Source organism: Hypomesus nipponensis, chromosome 15 (genome assembly GCF_054491055.1).
Source record: "Hypomesus nipponensis isolate SF chromosome 15, ASM5449105v1, whole genome shotgun sequence".
NCBI lineage: Eukaryota > Metazoa > Chordata > Actinopteri > Osmeriformes > Osmeridae > Hypomesus > Hypomesus nipponensis.
In genome coordinates, this window is record NC_140375.1 from 8,639,976 (window position 1) to 8,655,616 (window position 15,641).

The following is a 15,641-nucleotide window of genomic DNA, read 5'->3' on the forward strand; positions in this document are numbered from 1 at the left end:
AGCTTGGTTTGAATGCCCAAGGACCTTGGCTGAAAATGCCCTCCACAAAAGACCAAAATACAATAACTTCGAGAACAAGTGAGTGGCAAGAGATTCGAGGTTGATTTAACTTTTATCGGTAAACGTGGAGGAGATCTAGGTTGCCCATTATCAAACAGACACATTTTGAGGAATCATAAAAAAAGCATATTACTGAAAGCCTTAATTTTGTCATTGCTTCAACTTGTAAAATTTCTGACTGAAGTCAGAAGGAGCTTGAGGGGGCACGGCATAAAAAGTCAGAAGGCGCTGGGGGGGGGGGGGATCCGGTCCTGCTGTTAATGATTAATTAACCGCTCATAAATATATGTGCTGGTTCCTTCAAGCTGAGTTGCAGTTGTGGCATCTCACATGGCTGGTTCAGTTATGGATCTCATCAAGGTTGAAGTGTGGAGGTGGATGCTGCTAGCCTCTCTCCTCAGCATGTGTGTCAGCCAGGAAGCTCCAACACCGTGAGTCTACCTTCTCTGTAATTCTCAGCATAACATAACCATTTGTTCTACATCTCAATATAGTATTCAACAAACAGATAGTGTCATCTACAGTGTATGTATGTATGTATGTATGTATGTATGTATGTATGTATGTATGTATGTATGTATGTATGTATGTATGTATGTATGTATGTATGTATGTATGTATGTATGTATGTATGTATGTATGTATGTATGTATGTATGTATGTATGTATGTATGTATGTATGTATGTATGTATGTATGTATGTATGTCTGTATGTATCCGTGTGTCTTTGTAGGTCTTACATGGTGGCCGTCCCTGCCATCCTCCCAGCAGGCTCTGAGGCTAGGCTGTGCGCCAGTCTCCTGCAGCCCAATGAGACTCTGGTCATGACCATCTCCCTGCAGTCTCAGGGAGAGAGCCTCAAGCTCTTCCAGGAGACTTCGGACAAGGAGTTTCACCGCTGCTTTCAGTTCCAGGTCAGTCGAACGTGGGAGCATCAGCCCTGCTGCCCTCCCTGGAGCTCAGCCTCTCTGGATCATTCTGCTTCTACAGCTCCACCTCAGGGCCATGTTTAGTATCCGAATCACGGTCTGAAGAAGGCTGTTCCACAGCTCCTGGTTAAATGTTCTCTGTCTTTCTCCTTCCTTCATAGGTTCCTCAAATGCAAAAAGACATGATTCAGAATATCAAAGTGGAGGTTCGAGGTGACACCTTTTCCTCAACAGAGCTACGGAAAGTCATGATTAGACCTTTCAGTTCCATGACATTTGTCCAGACGGATAAACCGATTTACAAGCCAGGACAAAAAGGTGATAAGCTGTGATTGTGACTCTTAAATCACTGTATGTAGAAAACCAGAAAATCTAACCTGATCTCACAAGTAACATTGTAAAACACAGTTGTGTGGTTTCATTAATAAAGTGTGATAGGCTGTTCATAGATTCAGTTCATTTAAAATGATTATGTAAAATGTACAAACATGTCGTTTTTAAGTGCTTTGGAGTTGAGCAATAGTGGTAGGTTGGGGAGATTGATAAGTCCACAGAATATTGCCCAGGAGCCAGTGACCCCTGCCACACCCTTTTGTTGTCATGCTTTTCTTGTAGATTTCCTATTTTCAAATTGTATCCCTAACCTGACAACTCTATTTTCATGCTTAAAGTATTTATTGGTCACTATACCAATATTTCTCACAAAGCAAATGGACATGAAAAACATGCATACGATTTGTGAGGTCATACTACACACTCAAATGTAAACACTCTGTTTATACACAATAGAATTTGTTCATTGCGGTTAAAGATGGTATGTATCTTCTGAAGATTCTGTGCTTCTCTTCAGTTCATTTCAGAGTTGTCAGCCTGGACACCAGCTTCAGACCTGCCAGCCAACTGGTAAGGATTTAGAAACATTGACCCCTGTATTTGTATGAACTCTCAATTAGATTTCCTAATCTGTATAGCGTAGCCTGTCTGATACGTGATCAATATCAATGAGAGGACCCTGTAAGGACTGTTGTCAAATACACTTAATTGGACATTATGACACAGCTGAGACATATGAAGTACCTGCAGTGTCCCACATGCAGCCATGTAGATGTGTCCTCCCTCCAAGGCTCTTCTGGATCTACAGAGCTGCCCTTTAGCCGGCCGCCTCTGTTTGATCAGGCTACACAAACAATAGATTCTAAGCTCTTAGTGTGACCCTCAGGGCTAGAGTACAGTGGAGCTTCTCTACTGAAACCTGTGTGGGGCTGATGTTGTGAAGAAGCATCATGGACTCTCAGGAGTTTATCGCTCTGTTCTTGACCCTATGACCAGGTCAAGTGACCCCCTAGATAACCTCCTGAGCTCTTGTCATGTTCAGTGGACATTTAAAAAATGAGTACTGGGCAGTCATAGAAATAGTCGAGTAGTCAACAGTTAAATATATGAAAATGTGTCCATTTTTGATTCTGTAGTGATTTTAAAACCCATGTTGTTTGTGTTTGTCTTTCACAGTATGACATTGTAGAGCTGCAGGTAAGACATTCATCTGTTGGCCAATCAATATATTCTTGCATTAGAAATATTTTCCACGTATATTATCCATATATCAAATAAACAGAAGAAATGTGGTGTCAAAGTAATGGTTGGTTGTTGGTTAATTTAGAAAATAGTTTAAAAGGTTTTAATAAATTTTTGAAATTTGACATACAGTATCCGTATTATTCATTCATCCTGTTTAGTAAGCATTGATTTACTCATCAATAGTCGTAGTAAAGGGTACCCAACATCCCTGTCCAATACAACAGATTGGTCGTGACCGTTCTAGGAGCCGCAATTAAGTTCAAAAGTCAATCTTAGTGTGGAAGAAGGCTGACATTGAGTCTGAGACTGACTCAATGGTTAAAACAATAGGAAATATGGTGTTGCCACTACAGCCATTATATATGCATGGTTATACCATATAATAACCTATTCACTTTACTAACTTTTCCAACATTAACGGTTCAACACTCCAACAGGATGTGAATAGCAACAGGATTGGACAGTGGGTCAACACCACATCCAATGGCAAAATACTGCAGCTTTCTCACCCCTTGAGCTCTGAGGCGCCCAAAGGAAGTTACTCCATCGTTGTGTCTACTGGTGGAAATAAAGTCTATCATAGCTTCAAAGTAGAGCATTATGGTAAATAGCTTTTTTTCTAAACACTTGCTTCACTTTAATGCCGGTGCCTTCCTCCGCGGTTGTTGATTCGGTTCCAGTACTAAGGTTTCCATAAGTGGTTAAACCAAAGTGATTCGAGAGAAAGTGTCTGTGTGGGTTTAAATGAAGAAGACCCATGTTTCCTCCCTTCGTGGTCATGTATTTATACCCACTTGTGTCTCTGTTCAGTTTTGCCAAAGTTCGACATTAAATTAACGATGGAAGAGGAGGTCAGCGTTGTTCAAGAAGAATTCAAAGTTAAACTATGTGCCATGTAAGTCCTTCTACTTACCTAATATCAATCCTTCCATCAGGGACTGCATAACACACATTTAAATTAACAGTACCAGTGAATAGAATAGTATTCTTCATGAACACAGTATTCCGATGTCCACCTTTTGAGCCTGGTTGACAAATGTTTTTAACCAGCTGTGAATGATATCACATCAGATGTGTGCAAGTTTCAGTGCAGTGTTTTCTCCTGTCAGGTACACCTATGGCCAGCCTGTTCCTGGCACAGTGGAGGTGGAGCTCTGTAGGCCGCTGGAACGACACCACGATGATCCAGACGACCCTGAAGAGGTTCCAGAGTTCACAGCCCCCTGCCACAAAGAGACTGTACAGGTGTGTATACCTGTACCATGTCAGCTGTGCAGGTGTGTATACCTGTACCAGAGTTGCTGTACAGGCGAATGTACCAGAGTAGCTCTGTCGCAACACAGCTCAGACATCTTAGACATGCTGCAGACACAAACTCTGTGTGTTGGGCTGTTTCCTCTAGTTTGACAAGACCGGCTGTGCCTCCTTGGTCTTCAAAATGGCAATCTTTACCAAGGCAGGCGACAAGCTAGTGGCTCAACACCTCCTGCTCAGTGTCAAGGCAGAGGAGGAGGGAACAGGTAAGAACTGACAACAGACCTGAATATGGGGGAATAATTATAGGGAAAATCCCCACTTTTTAAAATATGCAAAGAGACACTTGATTGGACTGTAAATGTTGTTTCTATTGTTCTGCTACCTGACAGGTGTGTCAAAATTCCAAAACAAACGCATAAACCTCTCCAATGTGATAGGAAGGTACTCCTTTATTGAAACACCAAAGATTTATGAGCATGGAACAATTGTGAAGGGGAAGGTACATTCAAATATTATATACATTTTTCAACAAGTGCACACATTCAAGTACATTTCTGGCCTCCCAACCTGAGGTAACATGGTACAGTATGTTTCCCCTGCAGGTTAAAGTGGTCCACTTCAACAACACACCAATGGCTGACCAGGCCGTCTACCTTTATGAGGGCGAGGGTTGGTCCCCACGACTCCTACACAACTTGACTACTGACAGAGATGGCATCGCCTCATTCACACTCAACACTACTAACAGTCCCAAAGAGGATATTAAACTAATTGTAAGTGCAAGTCTTTCCAATTTAAAATGCAGCCTTACCTGAAGAGCAAGTACCGTATTAATGATGTTTTTTCTGTTTGACAGGCAAATTCCAAACCACAGGGTGAGTTCAATTCATACAGGAGTCCCTATTTTGTGAACGGAGAGCACACATTGTCTGTTATCCGACCCATCCCTGCGGAGAGTAAAACAATCAGCTTTCTGGACATCCAGAAGAAGGACGATCCTCTGCCTTGTGGGAAAGAAGAGCAGATCAAAGTGCAGTACACCGTGGTTGGTGAGACGGTCGCAGGGGGCTCTTTGGATCTCATGTACCTCGTGAGTTTGAGCAGGAAACACTTGGGGACCCTGTTAAAATGTCCCTGCCCTGACGTCGCCAACGAGAACTCTCCCTCCCCTTCACTTGAGTTTTCTTCGGGGTGTGTTTTGAAAGCGTTTATTTCGCCCTGCTGCAGGTTTTAGCCAGGGGGACTATCGTCCAGCAGGGAGTCATGAAGGCAAAAGTGCAGAACGGTCCTGGTGAGTGAGTGGGAGGTGCAGAACAGTCCTGGTGAGCAGGAGGAATTTATAGTGTTGTGATTGTGACCTACTCTGATGTTGCAGTGTCTGATGGAGAGGTGACCTTCAAGCTGGCCGTCTCTCCAGACATGGCTCCCTTGGTCCAGGTGCTAGTCTACGCTGTGCTGCCCAGCGAGTCCGTAATTGCTAACAGCATTGACTTTCCCACCCATAAGTGCTTCAATAACAAGGTGAAGTAGTCAACATACTGTATATGTGCATGTACATATATGTATAATCACATACACATAAAGAGGATAAATTGACAAATGTATAAAGTTTACATAAAGACAGGGTGTGTGTATGTGTGTCAGGTGTCGCTCCAGTTCTCTCCATCCCGAGCAGTCCCAGGAGAGGAGAGCAGCCTTCAGCTGTCAGCACAGCCAGGCTCCCTGTGTGGCCTCAGTGCTGTGGACCAGAGTGTCCTCATCATGGAGCCTGAAGGGAGGCTGAACGTTGACAAGGTAGAGCAGTAACACTGACAGCAATGAACACATAGGATACATCAACTGATGATATGGCAATTGCTGATCGACGGATTTTGTTAAACATGAGCACAGAAATCCCTGATCACCAGATATATCCTCACCAGATATTCCAGATGTTGCCTTTCACCAAGGCAGAGGCCGTTTCTTATGAGCTGGAGGACCAGACTGGCTGTCTGCATGTGCGGCCCAAGAGATATGTTTACCCTGGCTATAGAGAAGAGGAAGAGGATGCTTTTTCTGTGTTTCAGGTACTATGTTACTTTGAGGTTGCTTCTTTTCAACTTGAAATCCTGCTCTGAGCAACAATACTGGGCACCAGCTTCACTGACAACAAGAACAACAATATTTCCACTTCTAGAAATTGGGATTGAAGATGGCAACTAATTTGATTTTGAGAGTACCATCCTGCCTTAAATTCAAAGGAAGAGATTATCATCACAATAATGGTGAGATTTGTGTGTAGTCCTTTTGGATTTATTTATATGGAAGTGGGAAATTTGACCGACAGGAAGTCTGTGCATGTTCCTATGGACATGACAATGACATTTGTGTTTTTGTTCCAGTGGTGTCGTACAGACTCTCTGCAGACCTTCATTTCCATCCCGTGGCTATGGGAATGGCGGGACCAGGATCGGGTGCTGCTCCTCCCATTCAGACTGTACGCACCTTCTTCCCTGAGACGTGGATCTGGGACCTGGTGGAGGTGGGGTAAGTATCTCCAGTTCTCAAAAACTGCCCCCATCGCACACTGCAGAACCATGATCACTGGTGTTGTCACATGACGATGACACTGTCTGTCTGCGTCTGTCCAGGGCATCTGGCTCAGAAGACGTAGCCCTCACTGTCCCAGACACCATTACGAGATGGGAGACGGAGGTGTTCTGCCTGTCCTCGGAGGGTTTGGGACTGGCTCCCCCGCTGGAGCTCAACGTCTTCCAGCCCTTCTTCCTGGAGCTCAACCTGCCATACTCTATCATCCGGGGAGAGCTGTTAGAGCTGACGGCCACTGTCTTCAACTACCTGCCCAGCTGCATCATGGTACTGTGCTGTGCCTCACTGTTCCAGGACGTGTTGTGATGCGATGCTGATGTCAAGCGGTTTAGATGTTTCTCCAAATGCCCGGATTATTAGATACTCTCAGCTACTCTCAGTAGCGTAGATCTGGATCATATAACCACTGCTGTTTGAGAAGTTTCTTTCTCCACAGTTGAGCCAGTATCAGCTTCCTGTATCTTCCACGTATTGTAACCAGTGCTGTTCTCTGACAGGTCTCTGTGAACCCAGCTCCGTCCCTAGACTACACTCTGACCCCCATCACTGGTGTCGAGTACTCCTCCTGTTTGTGTGCAAACGGACGCAATACCTTCAGATGGACTATGACCCCCTTAGTCCTGGGTGAGACATGAAGCTCCATCCAACTTCCAAATAGCTGGTAAAATACACTTACTTCAAACTTCTACAAAACCTCTATGAATGTATGCTAATGTTTGTGGGTGCGTATGTGCAGGGGCTTTGAACGTGTCTGTGAGTGCAGAGGCTGTAGCGTCTCACGCTAGCTGCAACAATGAGATTGTGAGTGTACCGGAGAGAGGTCGCATCGATGTGGTGACTCGCAGCCTCCTGGTGAAGGTAGGTCAGACGTCATTCATTATTAGAGCTCACACAACAAATCACTGTTTTAACTGGGAAAGGGTTAATGCACACTACTGCTCCCTCTGTCTCTTTCTCTATGACCCCCCCTCTCATCCGTCTCTCCTAGGCTGAAGGAACTGAGCAGACAGACACCTACAACTGGTTGCTGTGTCCAGCAGGTCAGTGTGGACTGTCATCTCCATGTCCCTCAGCCCCCAGGTCAGATGTCTATCCACTCCCACACTGATCCCTGCTGTCTCTTTCCTTCCAGGAGAATCTTTGAAAGAAGAGGTGGACATCAAGCTCCCCCAGGAGGTCATTGATGGATCTGCCAGAGCCTCCCTCTCAGTTTTGGGTAAGACCAGCAGTTGTCTGGGAGCCTCTTAATAGTGCTGCCTGGTTGGAGGGACCAGTTTACCAGAGACCTGGGATTTTCCATGCAGGAGACATTCTGGGCCGTGCCATGCAGAACCTGGATGGACTGCTGAGAATGCCCTATGGCTGTGGGGAGCAGAACATGGCTCTACTGGCTCCCAACATCTACATCTTGGAGTACCTGAGGAACACCGAGCAGCTCACAACAGCCATCCTGGACAAGGCCAAGGGCTTCCTTACCAGCGGTCAGGACATAACCACTCTCTACCACCATCACCCTGTCTGTCTACTGACCCTGTCTACTGACCCTGTCTACTGACCCTGTCTACTGACCCTGTCTACTGACCCTGTCTACTGACCCTGTCTACTGTCTGCTGGCATGCATTTTCTGTTGTAAGTGTTTGATAGTGGCCTGTTTAGACTCTCCTTCATCTTTAACAGTAGGCCCAATACATCACTGTATCCTTTTAAACGTCAATGTCTACGAGGACACACTGCATTTGTCAAAAATCAACAGAAATCATCTCACTCTACTAAAGGTTTTGGATCCCCATGATTACTGTTAAGGTTTTAATCCCCACTGTCAGGTTACCAACGACAGCTGAACTACAAGCATTATGACGGAGCGTACAGCACATTCGGGCAAGGTGCTGGGAACACATGGTGAGCACTGCGTGATGCCTGGACATGTATATGACTGTCTCAGTATTTTATCATGACAGAGCAGGTAGAGTGAAGAATGACTCGGTGTCCCTATGTCTACAGGCTGACTGCTTTTGTCTTGAGAGCCTTTGGCAGGGCCAAGTCTTTCATCTATATTGATCCCCAAGTTATTGACATATCGAAGCTGTGGTTGGAAAATCGTCAAGAACCCGACGGCAGTTTCATGCAGATGGGAAAACTTTTCAACAACAGAATGAAGGTATTCAAGCTATCCCATCATATGTCAAATCAAATTATATTAAATGTATGTCCTGCCAATTTACAGTTTGACAGTATACAAACTTTGAATATTTTTTTCCCATAGACTGATAATAGAGTGGACCATTTTAGGAAGCTAAATAATCTAGTCTAGTAATAATCGAGTCTATGCTAGGCCACTGCACATGGTCAGTATTAACCATCCTGCTGTATCTATAGGGAGGAGTAAGTGATAAGGTCACTTTTACTGCCTACGTCACTGCTTCATTGCTGGAGCTCAACAACTCGGTGTCGGTGAGTGGGTATTCTAAAGAGCATCCAGCCTTCTGTGAATGCAGTGTGCAGTGTGTATTGTACTTGTGTCAGCAGCATCTTCTCTTATCACGGCACTGCGATCAGTTCTCAAATGTTTCTGTGCCATGTGGTCCGGTAGGATCCTATTGTGGCCAAGAGTCTGTCCTACCTCAGGAACAGCAGCATGGATGTGAGCAACACCTACACTACTGCTCTGCTGGCCTACACCTTCAGTCTGGCTGGAGACATGGAGACAAGGAGTCGGCTTTTGCAGCACCTGGACAAGGTGGCTTCCCACCAAGGTAAGCCCTGCTCTGATGGCTAGCGCCCTCGCCAAGCTGCTGCTTCACACTAACAACACTGTGTGTGTTCTTGGTATCTTTAGGGGGCTTTCTTCACTGGTCCCAGTCCTCCTCCACCACCTCTGCCTCTCTGTCGGTGGAGATCAGCTCCTATGTACTGCTGGCCTCCCTCAGCTCCCCCTCTATATCTACAGCAGACCTGGGCTATGCTTCACGCATTGTCAGGTGGTTGGTACGCCAACAGAACCCCTATGGAGGCTTCGCTTCCACACAGGTACACTACATCCCTTTCCTCCACACAGGTACACTACATCCCTTTCCTCCACACAGGTACACTACATCCCTTTCCTCCAAACAGGTACACTACATCCCTTTCCTCCAAACAGGTACACCACCTTGCTGGGCTGATGCCATGATATGATTGACATGTCAGCATATTTGTGTGTGTGTGTGTTTGTGTGTGTGTGTAGGACACAGTGGTGGCACTGCAGGCCCTGGCTCTCTACTCTACCAAGGTGTTCAGTCCAGAGGGCTCCAGCTCAGTCTCAGTGCAGTCTCCTGGAGGAGAGGTGCAGGTCTTTCACATCAACCAGAGCAACAAGCTGCTCTACCAGGAGAAGGCGCTGCCGGCCCAGGCAGGACAGTACAGCATTGAGGTGAAGGGCACTGCTTGTGCTACAGTGCAGGTGAGCAAAGAAGCGCTTTTGGACCCTGTCCATGGAACATCTCCAGCCTGTTTTTGAGAAGTTACTTGTTAATTTAATGTTTCCTTCTCCTGACCAGAATACTTGATTGATGGACGGCCTTCTGGTTTCCTTTTTCCCAGGTGGCTGTGCACTACAATGTCCCCACCCCCACTGACAGCTCGACACTCAAAATCCAGGTGGTCCCTGAAATAGACTGCAGCAGCAACGCTCTGAGGCCCCGTCTCTCCCTGAAGCTCCAGTCCCTGTTAGCATCAACAGTAGCCTTGCTAGAGAACAGCAGCTTGGCTGTGCACCATCCATTACTGTCTCTATGCAGTACCATTCAGTACTGAGTGTATGCAGTCAAGTGTGTGTGTACTTATATTATAAAACTTCTGCTCTTTGCTTTCTCAGATATAGTGGCAAGAAGGAAACAACGAATATGGTCATAGTGGATCTAAAAATGCTCTCTGGTTTTGTCCCGGATCCACAGTCTTTGACCCAGGTGAATTATTGTCCAAATGTTTCTTAGATTCCCGAGAAGGTTGTACGTTTATCAGATCTTTTCGGAAACCGCTCCTGTTGTTCAAACCTAAATAACCAGCTGTCTGCTTGTGTTTACAGTTAAAGACAGCTTTTCTGGTGGATCGTGTTGAGACCAAAGATGACCATGTGCTCATGTATCTCAGAGAGGTTCGAATCTGTCCCTTTAGAACAGTTTTTAGGTTGATGTCAATGGATTAAATACAGCCAGCACAAATAATCATTCCTTCTTGTCTTGTCTCTCCACTAGTTGATTTCAGGAGTTCCCATTTACCACTCACTGGACATCATCCAGGAACTTCCAGTACAGAAGCTGAAACCAGCTGTAGTCCAGATCTACGATTATTATCAGCCAAGTAACTCTGCCACAACAACTCTCAGATATCACATGATTACTCTGAACTGGTCATCCTTCACTAACCCTAACTAGTCTATCTACCCTGAACTAGTCTGAAAATGTTTCTCTAGTCTACTAACTCTAAACTATCTTAGTCATCTGTCTGGTCTAATTCCATCCTCTAACTAAATGTGTGTTTCTCGCAGGTGACCAGGCTGAGACAGAGTACATCTACCCCTGTGCAGCAGGTTAGTCTTTACATCTGCAACAGCTTCAAGTTGCAACTAGGATTTGTCTCATAAAAAACACAGCTATGCTCTTCCTAGATGTAGGTGCTGTTGGTTAAATATGACTGTGTCTGCCTCTACAGATGTGTGAAGAGATTTTGTAAGGACAGTGATCCTTCAGACATGTCTCAATCCCATTTGGGCACGAACTGGTACACAAGAATGTATTATACAAAGGATAATACTATTAATATTACCATGCAGTACAATAAATGTGTTATTCTCCAGTTTCCAGTGTCTGCTTGCTTAATAGATTAGTAGCTGACACAGAGTTAATTTTATTCACGAATATTTTAGATATGCAGGAAGTGAACAGGTAAGTCTTACAATCAATAGTTTTGTGTGCTGCAGAGATGTCTTTTTTTGTTTATTATTATTTAGAATTCAATTTACAAATATTTAGTTATCACATTTCGTAAACATAAAAAGGTAAACAAATAAAATGAAGATAAGTAACGAGGTTACCGACTTGCAAACTTCCTTAAAGATATAATAAGACCGCAGGAGTTCTTAACTAAATAATTTTGAGTAGATATGAGTTATTAAAATACCGTATCTTATTTGTTACCAATTTAAGAGACTCAAAGTACATGTCAGTTTCAACGCGGAATTCAATAGGGTCGATTTGGAAAATGTTGCTTTGTGAATATGGAACTTGCCTAATAAGCTAAAGAGGTTTACAATATTACACAAATTGCTATCTGTACATTCAAAATAAGTAATAATATTTTTCCTTTAAGTGAGATTGTATGTGTCGTTTTAGATACCATATCATTTTCAAAACTTTTCCAGAATGTAATAGAGGTTTTTCATGAAGCGTCATCAGACCGGAAGTCGCCATAATGGATGCACTCATCACAACAAAGCACAGACACTGAAGTACATCCCGAACGTCGTCAAGGAAAATGGTTAATTATTACCGTGTTTCAGGTTGTACCAATAGGACAGACCGAGAAAGACATTTGGAATATGTTAGGTTGATTAAAGACATTATACTTACTTTGGCCTTCACAACACAACTGTGGTTGATAACTTGCTAGGCTACTGCGTCTCCCTCACCTATCCACACACCATCTGGTTATAGGCCTCCAAACCTTTGTAGGATTTAAGGTATTCCGCTGTGAATGGGCAACTGAAGGAAGAATCACCGGGTCGTCACGGATCTAAGAAGAGGGAGCTAACTCGTAGGGATCTGCACCGCCAATACATTTTAATTTCTCGAAAAATCGCACCTTTTCTTGTGGTCCAAGTCCTTCCCTGTATGCCTTTGCATCTTGGATGTGTTTTGATTAGCTTTTCGGTTGTTTACACATGGCTATTCACTTAAAGTATCCAAGGTGCACAATACTCTTGTTTTTTTACACCGAGTGCCTCCACAATGGCCGCGCATCTGGGTTACCGCCCGGAACGTGACGTCGGTAAAAACCCTCTAAAATGAACAACCATAAAAAAGATGGGTTTACGATTATTGTTCTATTTTACAAAAGATACAAAAATCATCAATAGCCATGAATTTTGAGACAAATGGGTTTGTAGGATATATATAATGCAATATTTTCAAATGTAATTTTCTAAATTTGTTCGTGATAAAATATTTTTATATTTTTTTAAATAATATTGCAAAAATGTAAAACAAGAGACGTGTTTAACATTTTCGTGTTTTGATTCGTGGTGTCACTTCTGGAATGCAAGGCCGCGATTTGACACTTACAGGAGCAACAATAACAATAAACACCAGTAAGGATGTTACTATAAATATATACCAGATTATTAAATTATACCAGAAAAATTGCTTAATTTTTGTTTTCACGAATGGTTATACAACAGGGGCCAGTTGCATAAACTTGGTTTGAGACTAGTCTTAGCCTTAGACTGTCTTAAATGTTCAGGTAAGACTTGTCTAATTAAGCCTGTCTGTTGCATAAATAGGAAGACTGACTTAATTTGAGGTAGAAAAGTTAGCCACCTCTCCCCCTTGGCTAAACCTTGCTTTAAGGTCTGAGTTGCTATGCCAACGATCTGTTAGTTGGCTACGCCATTATCTTAGCATAATTGATTACGAAATTAAATATGTTTGTTAATTGTAACTGCAGAAAATGTTGACGGGGTTCTGCTTTTCCGCTAAATGTCATTTTATTAAACGAGAGTAGATGACAACATTTCACTATTGACGCTAACGCCAGCCATCTACGTTGGAGTTGTTGATAAATGGAAGTAGCGTTGGGATTAAATAAAGAAGCTTAAAAACGCATACACTATTTGCTATTAAGACAACTTTTTCAATATTGTATTCCTCCAACAGATATAGTAGATATGGTTTTCATCAGGTTTAAATGTACTAATCTTTCACCGATAAGTGTCGCTGTTTTGTCCGCCATCTTTTCTTTTTTCGCGAAGTGTCTTATTTTACCCATAACGCAACGTGCAACAGGCTCTCTAAGTCAGTCTTACGTTAGTCACTGATCTTAAAGCTTTATGCAACAGGTAAATTGAAGTGTCTATGACAAGTCGGACTTGAATCGCATTTAAGTCTAAGACTAGGTCTATTTTTATGCAACTGGCCCCAGGCTGTGGCTCAGGTTGCCAGGTTTATAATAAACCCCTAGTTTGCGTCTTTAGGATTTTTTTTTGTATTCTTAGGAAACAGTGCTGTACGGTCTGAGTGAATGCACACAACTTGATGTGGGGGTTTACTCAAGGAACTTGGCAACCCTGTCTAAGATTCAGGTTCATGCCAATGCAAACGCACTGAACTGGCAGACCTGTGTCTCAACCTGTGTCCCAACACCCATTTACCTTCTTTTCTTTTTAGAAAAACGGCTTTCCCCAGAACAGCTACACTGTACTTTTGCCCTGAGGGTCACACTGGGGACACTGTTTGTGTTGTCTGATCAAACAGAGCAGACAGGCTAACGTGCAGTCCTAAAGATTTTACCTATTGACTACTTGAGTAACAGTATGGTGAAACAGGTGATACACACAAACACATCATACAACTGATAGTAGAAACTTAAAATCCTTCCTCTGGGACTGCTTACATACCAGGTTCTTACATCAATGCACTGTGGAGAGACAGAGAAAGAAACTAAGATGGCACTGAAACTGTACTGAGCTTGTGTTTCCAACGGTGGATTTAAACCCTAGGATGACACTGATTGGTCATCATGTCAGTTCTAAATCATATTCTAGTTCACTTCTGAAGGCTGTGAAGGAAGGAGATTGTCAAAGAGACTACTAAGAACCAATACATTTGAGCAGAAGTGGGGGCAAATCCCCCTCTTCAGACCGTGACACTGATACAGTCCAAAAGATGGTCTGAGGTGGAGCTGTGAAGAGGCAATATAAAAAGTAAAAGAAAAAAACAAATGTATGTCAATATTGAGTCTTTTACCCACAGTATCAGAAACACACATGCAGCCTTGGAATCTCTGTCCCCACTCTGCCGGAGCCAATCAGATGCAGCCATGGAACCTAACATATTGGATGCATCACACACAAACAATCAAATCAAACACACGCCCACACACCTACCAACACCCACACAGTAACATTACTATCATTCAGTCACTCCAGCAGCAGGGGTGGGGGGAGTGGTGTTACAGGAAGGGGTTGTAGAAGTCATGGAGGATGAGGTTAGGGCAGGGGTCGGGATTCTTTTTACCTTAAAGAGCCAAACAAACAACATTTTTGAGATACATTTTTCAAAAGAGCCACAGCAAAGTTTACAGTCATACATTAGAAAGATTTGCAAATTTGTATGTAATAACAACAGTTGCAAATCTCTTACTTAAATATTTTGTTACATATTTCATTTAATTTTAAACATTCATAATTATATATGAATCAAGTATGCTAATAGTTAGTAATAATTTTATCATCATGTTCAAGGGTATATTTTTAGTCAACATTTGATAATTGTAGAGTCATAGCCTATAGAGCAGGGATTCTCAAATGGGGGGTAGGCTACGTTGCGGTACTGCAGGGGGTACGTGAAATTTATATAAAAATGACGCGTACTTAAAAAATAGATACAAAATCATCCATGATCACTAAAATTATAGAGAAGTTCTTGCTGTTTAATTGTAACTTGTCTAACAACATGCTCTTATTGTTCTTCCCTTTGGGATTCTCTTTTTGAAGTCGCTTTGGATAAAAGCGTCTGCTAAATGCATAAATGTAAATAAAAAAAATTATACAGGGTACATTGTTGAATAAAGATTGAGAAGCACTTATATAGAGTATACAATCCTGAAAAGAGCCATATATGGCTCAAGAGCCATAGGTTCGCGACCCCTGGGTTAGGGGGATGGGTGAGTGAGTTAGGCAGGTGAGTGCATGAGAGGAGATGGGTGAGGGTAGGGAGATGAGAGAGTAATTTGAGGTTGAGGTGAGCTTGTGTGGTTGTCATTACTGACATTTTTAATGTTAGGTTATCAAGAAATTAGGATTATCGCCACAGTTTTGAAAAGTATTTAGAAAATGCCCTTTTATACTTGAGCTCTCTATTCACAGAACAAGCTCCTAATCCTACACTTGACAGCAGCCTGTGAGCAGCAATGGGATGTTGTTGTCCCAACATCAAAATGCACAATAAAGAGCTTTGATGCTTGGTTTACTATATT

The 15,641-nt window shown here is 43.1% G+C and overlaps 1 protein-coding gene across 3 annotated transcripts; it reads left to right on the top strand.

Annotated features, from left to right (window-relative positions):
• Positions 1 to 390: 390 nt before the first annotated feature.
• Positions 391 to 11,246, top strand: LOC146257347 (alpha-2-macroglobulin-like). 3 transcript variants are annotated; one of them, XM_084673856.1, is made up of 36 exons: positions 391 to 491; positions 794 to 974; positions 1,151 to 1,307; positions 1,840 to 1,892; positions 2,499 to 2,519; positions 3,005 to 3,170; positions 3,378 to 3,462; positions 3,677 to 3,812; positions 3,970 to 4,087; positions 4,214 to 4,323; positions 4,427 to 4,597; positions 4,681 to 4,914; positions 5,052 to 5,115; positions 5,200 to 5,345; positions 5,469 to 5,618; positions 5,747 to 5,890; positions 6,001 to 6,088; positions 6,206 to 6,350; positions 6,455 to 6,680; positions 6,911 to 7,037; positions 7,150 to 7,271; positions 7,402 to 7,453; positions 7,546 to 7,629; positions 7,718 to 7,894; positions 8,237 to 8,312; positions 8,415 to 8,571; positions 8,790 to 8,864; positions 9,004 to 9,166; positions 9,250 to 9,440; positions 9,637 to 9,852; positions 9,993 to 10,117; positions 10,267 to 10,357; positions 10,477 to 10,545; positions 10,646 to 10,751; positions 10,939 to 10,980; positions 11,103 to 11,246. In XM_084673856.1, exons 1-36 carry the CDS (start codon positions 391 to 393, stop codon positions 11,108 to 11,110), a joined length of 4,377 nt encoding a protein of 1,458 aa, XP_084529982.1. In that variant the 3' UTR covers positions 11,111 to 11,246. The 3 variants fall into 3 exon arrangements, with proteins under 3 accessions (XP_084529982.1, XP_084529984.1, XP_084529985.1); XM_084673859.1 differs by having other exon boundaries at positions 392 to 491; positions 5,774 to 5,890; XM_084673858.1 differs by lacking the exon at positions 11,103 to 11,246 and having other exon boundaries at positions 10,939 to 10,985.
• Positions 11,247 to 15,641: the final 4,395 nt, after the last annotated feature.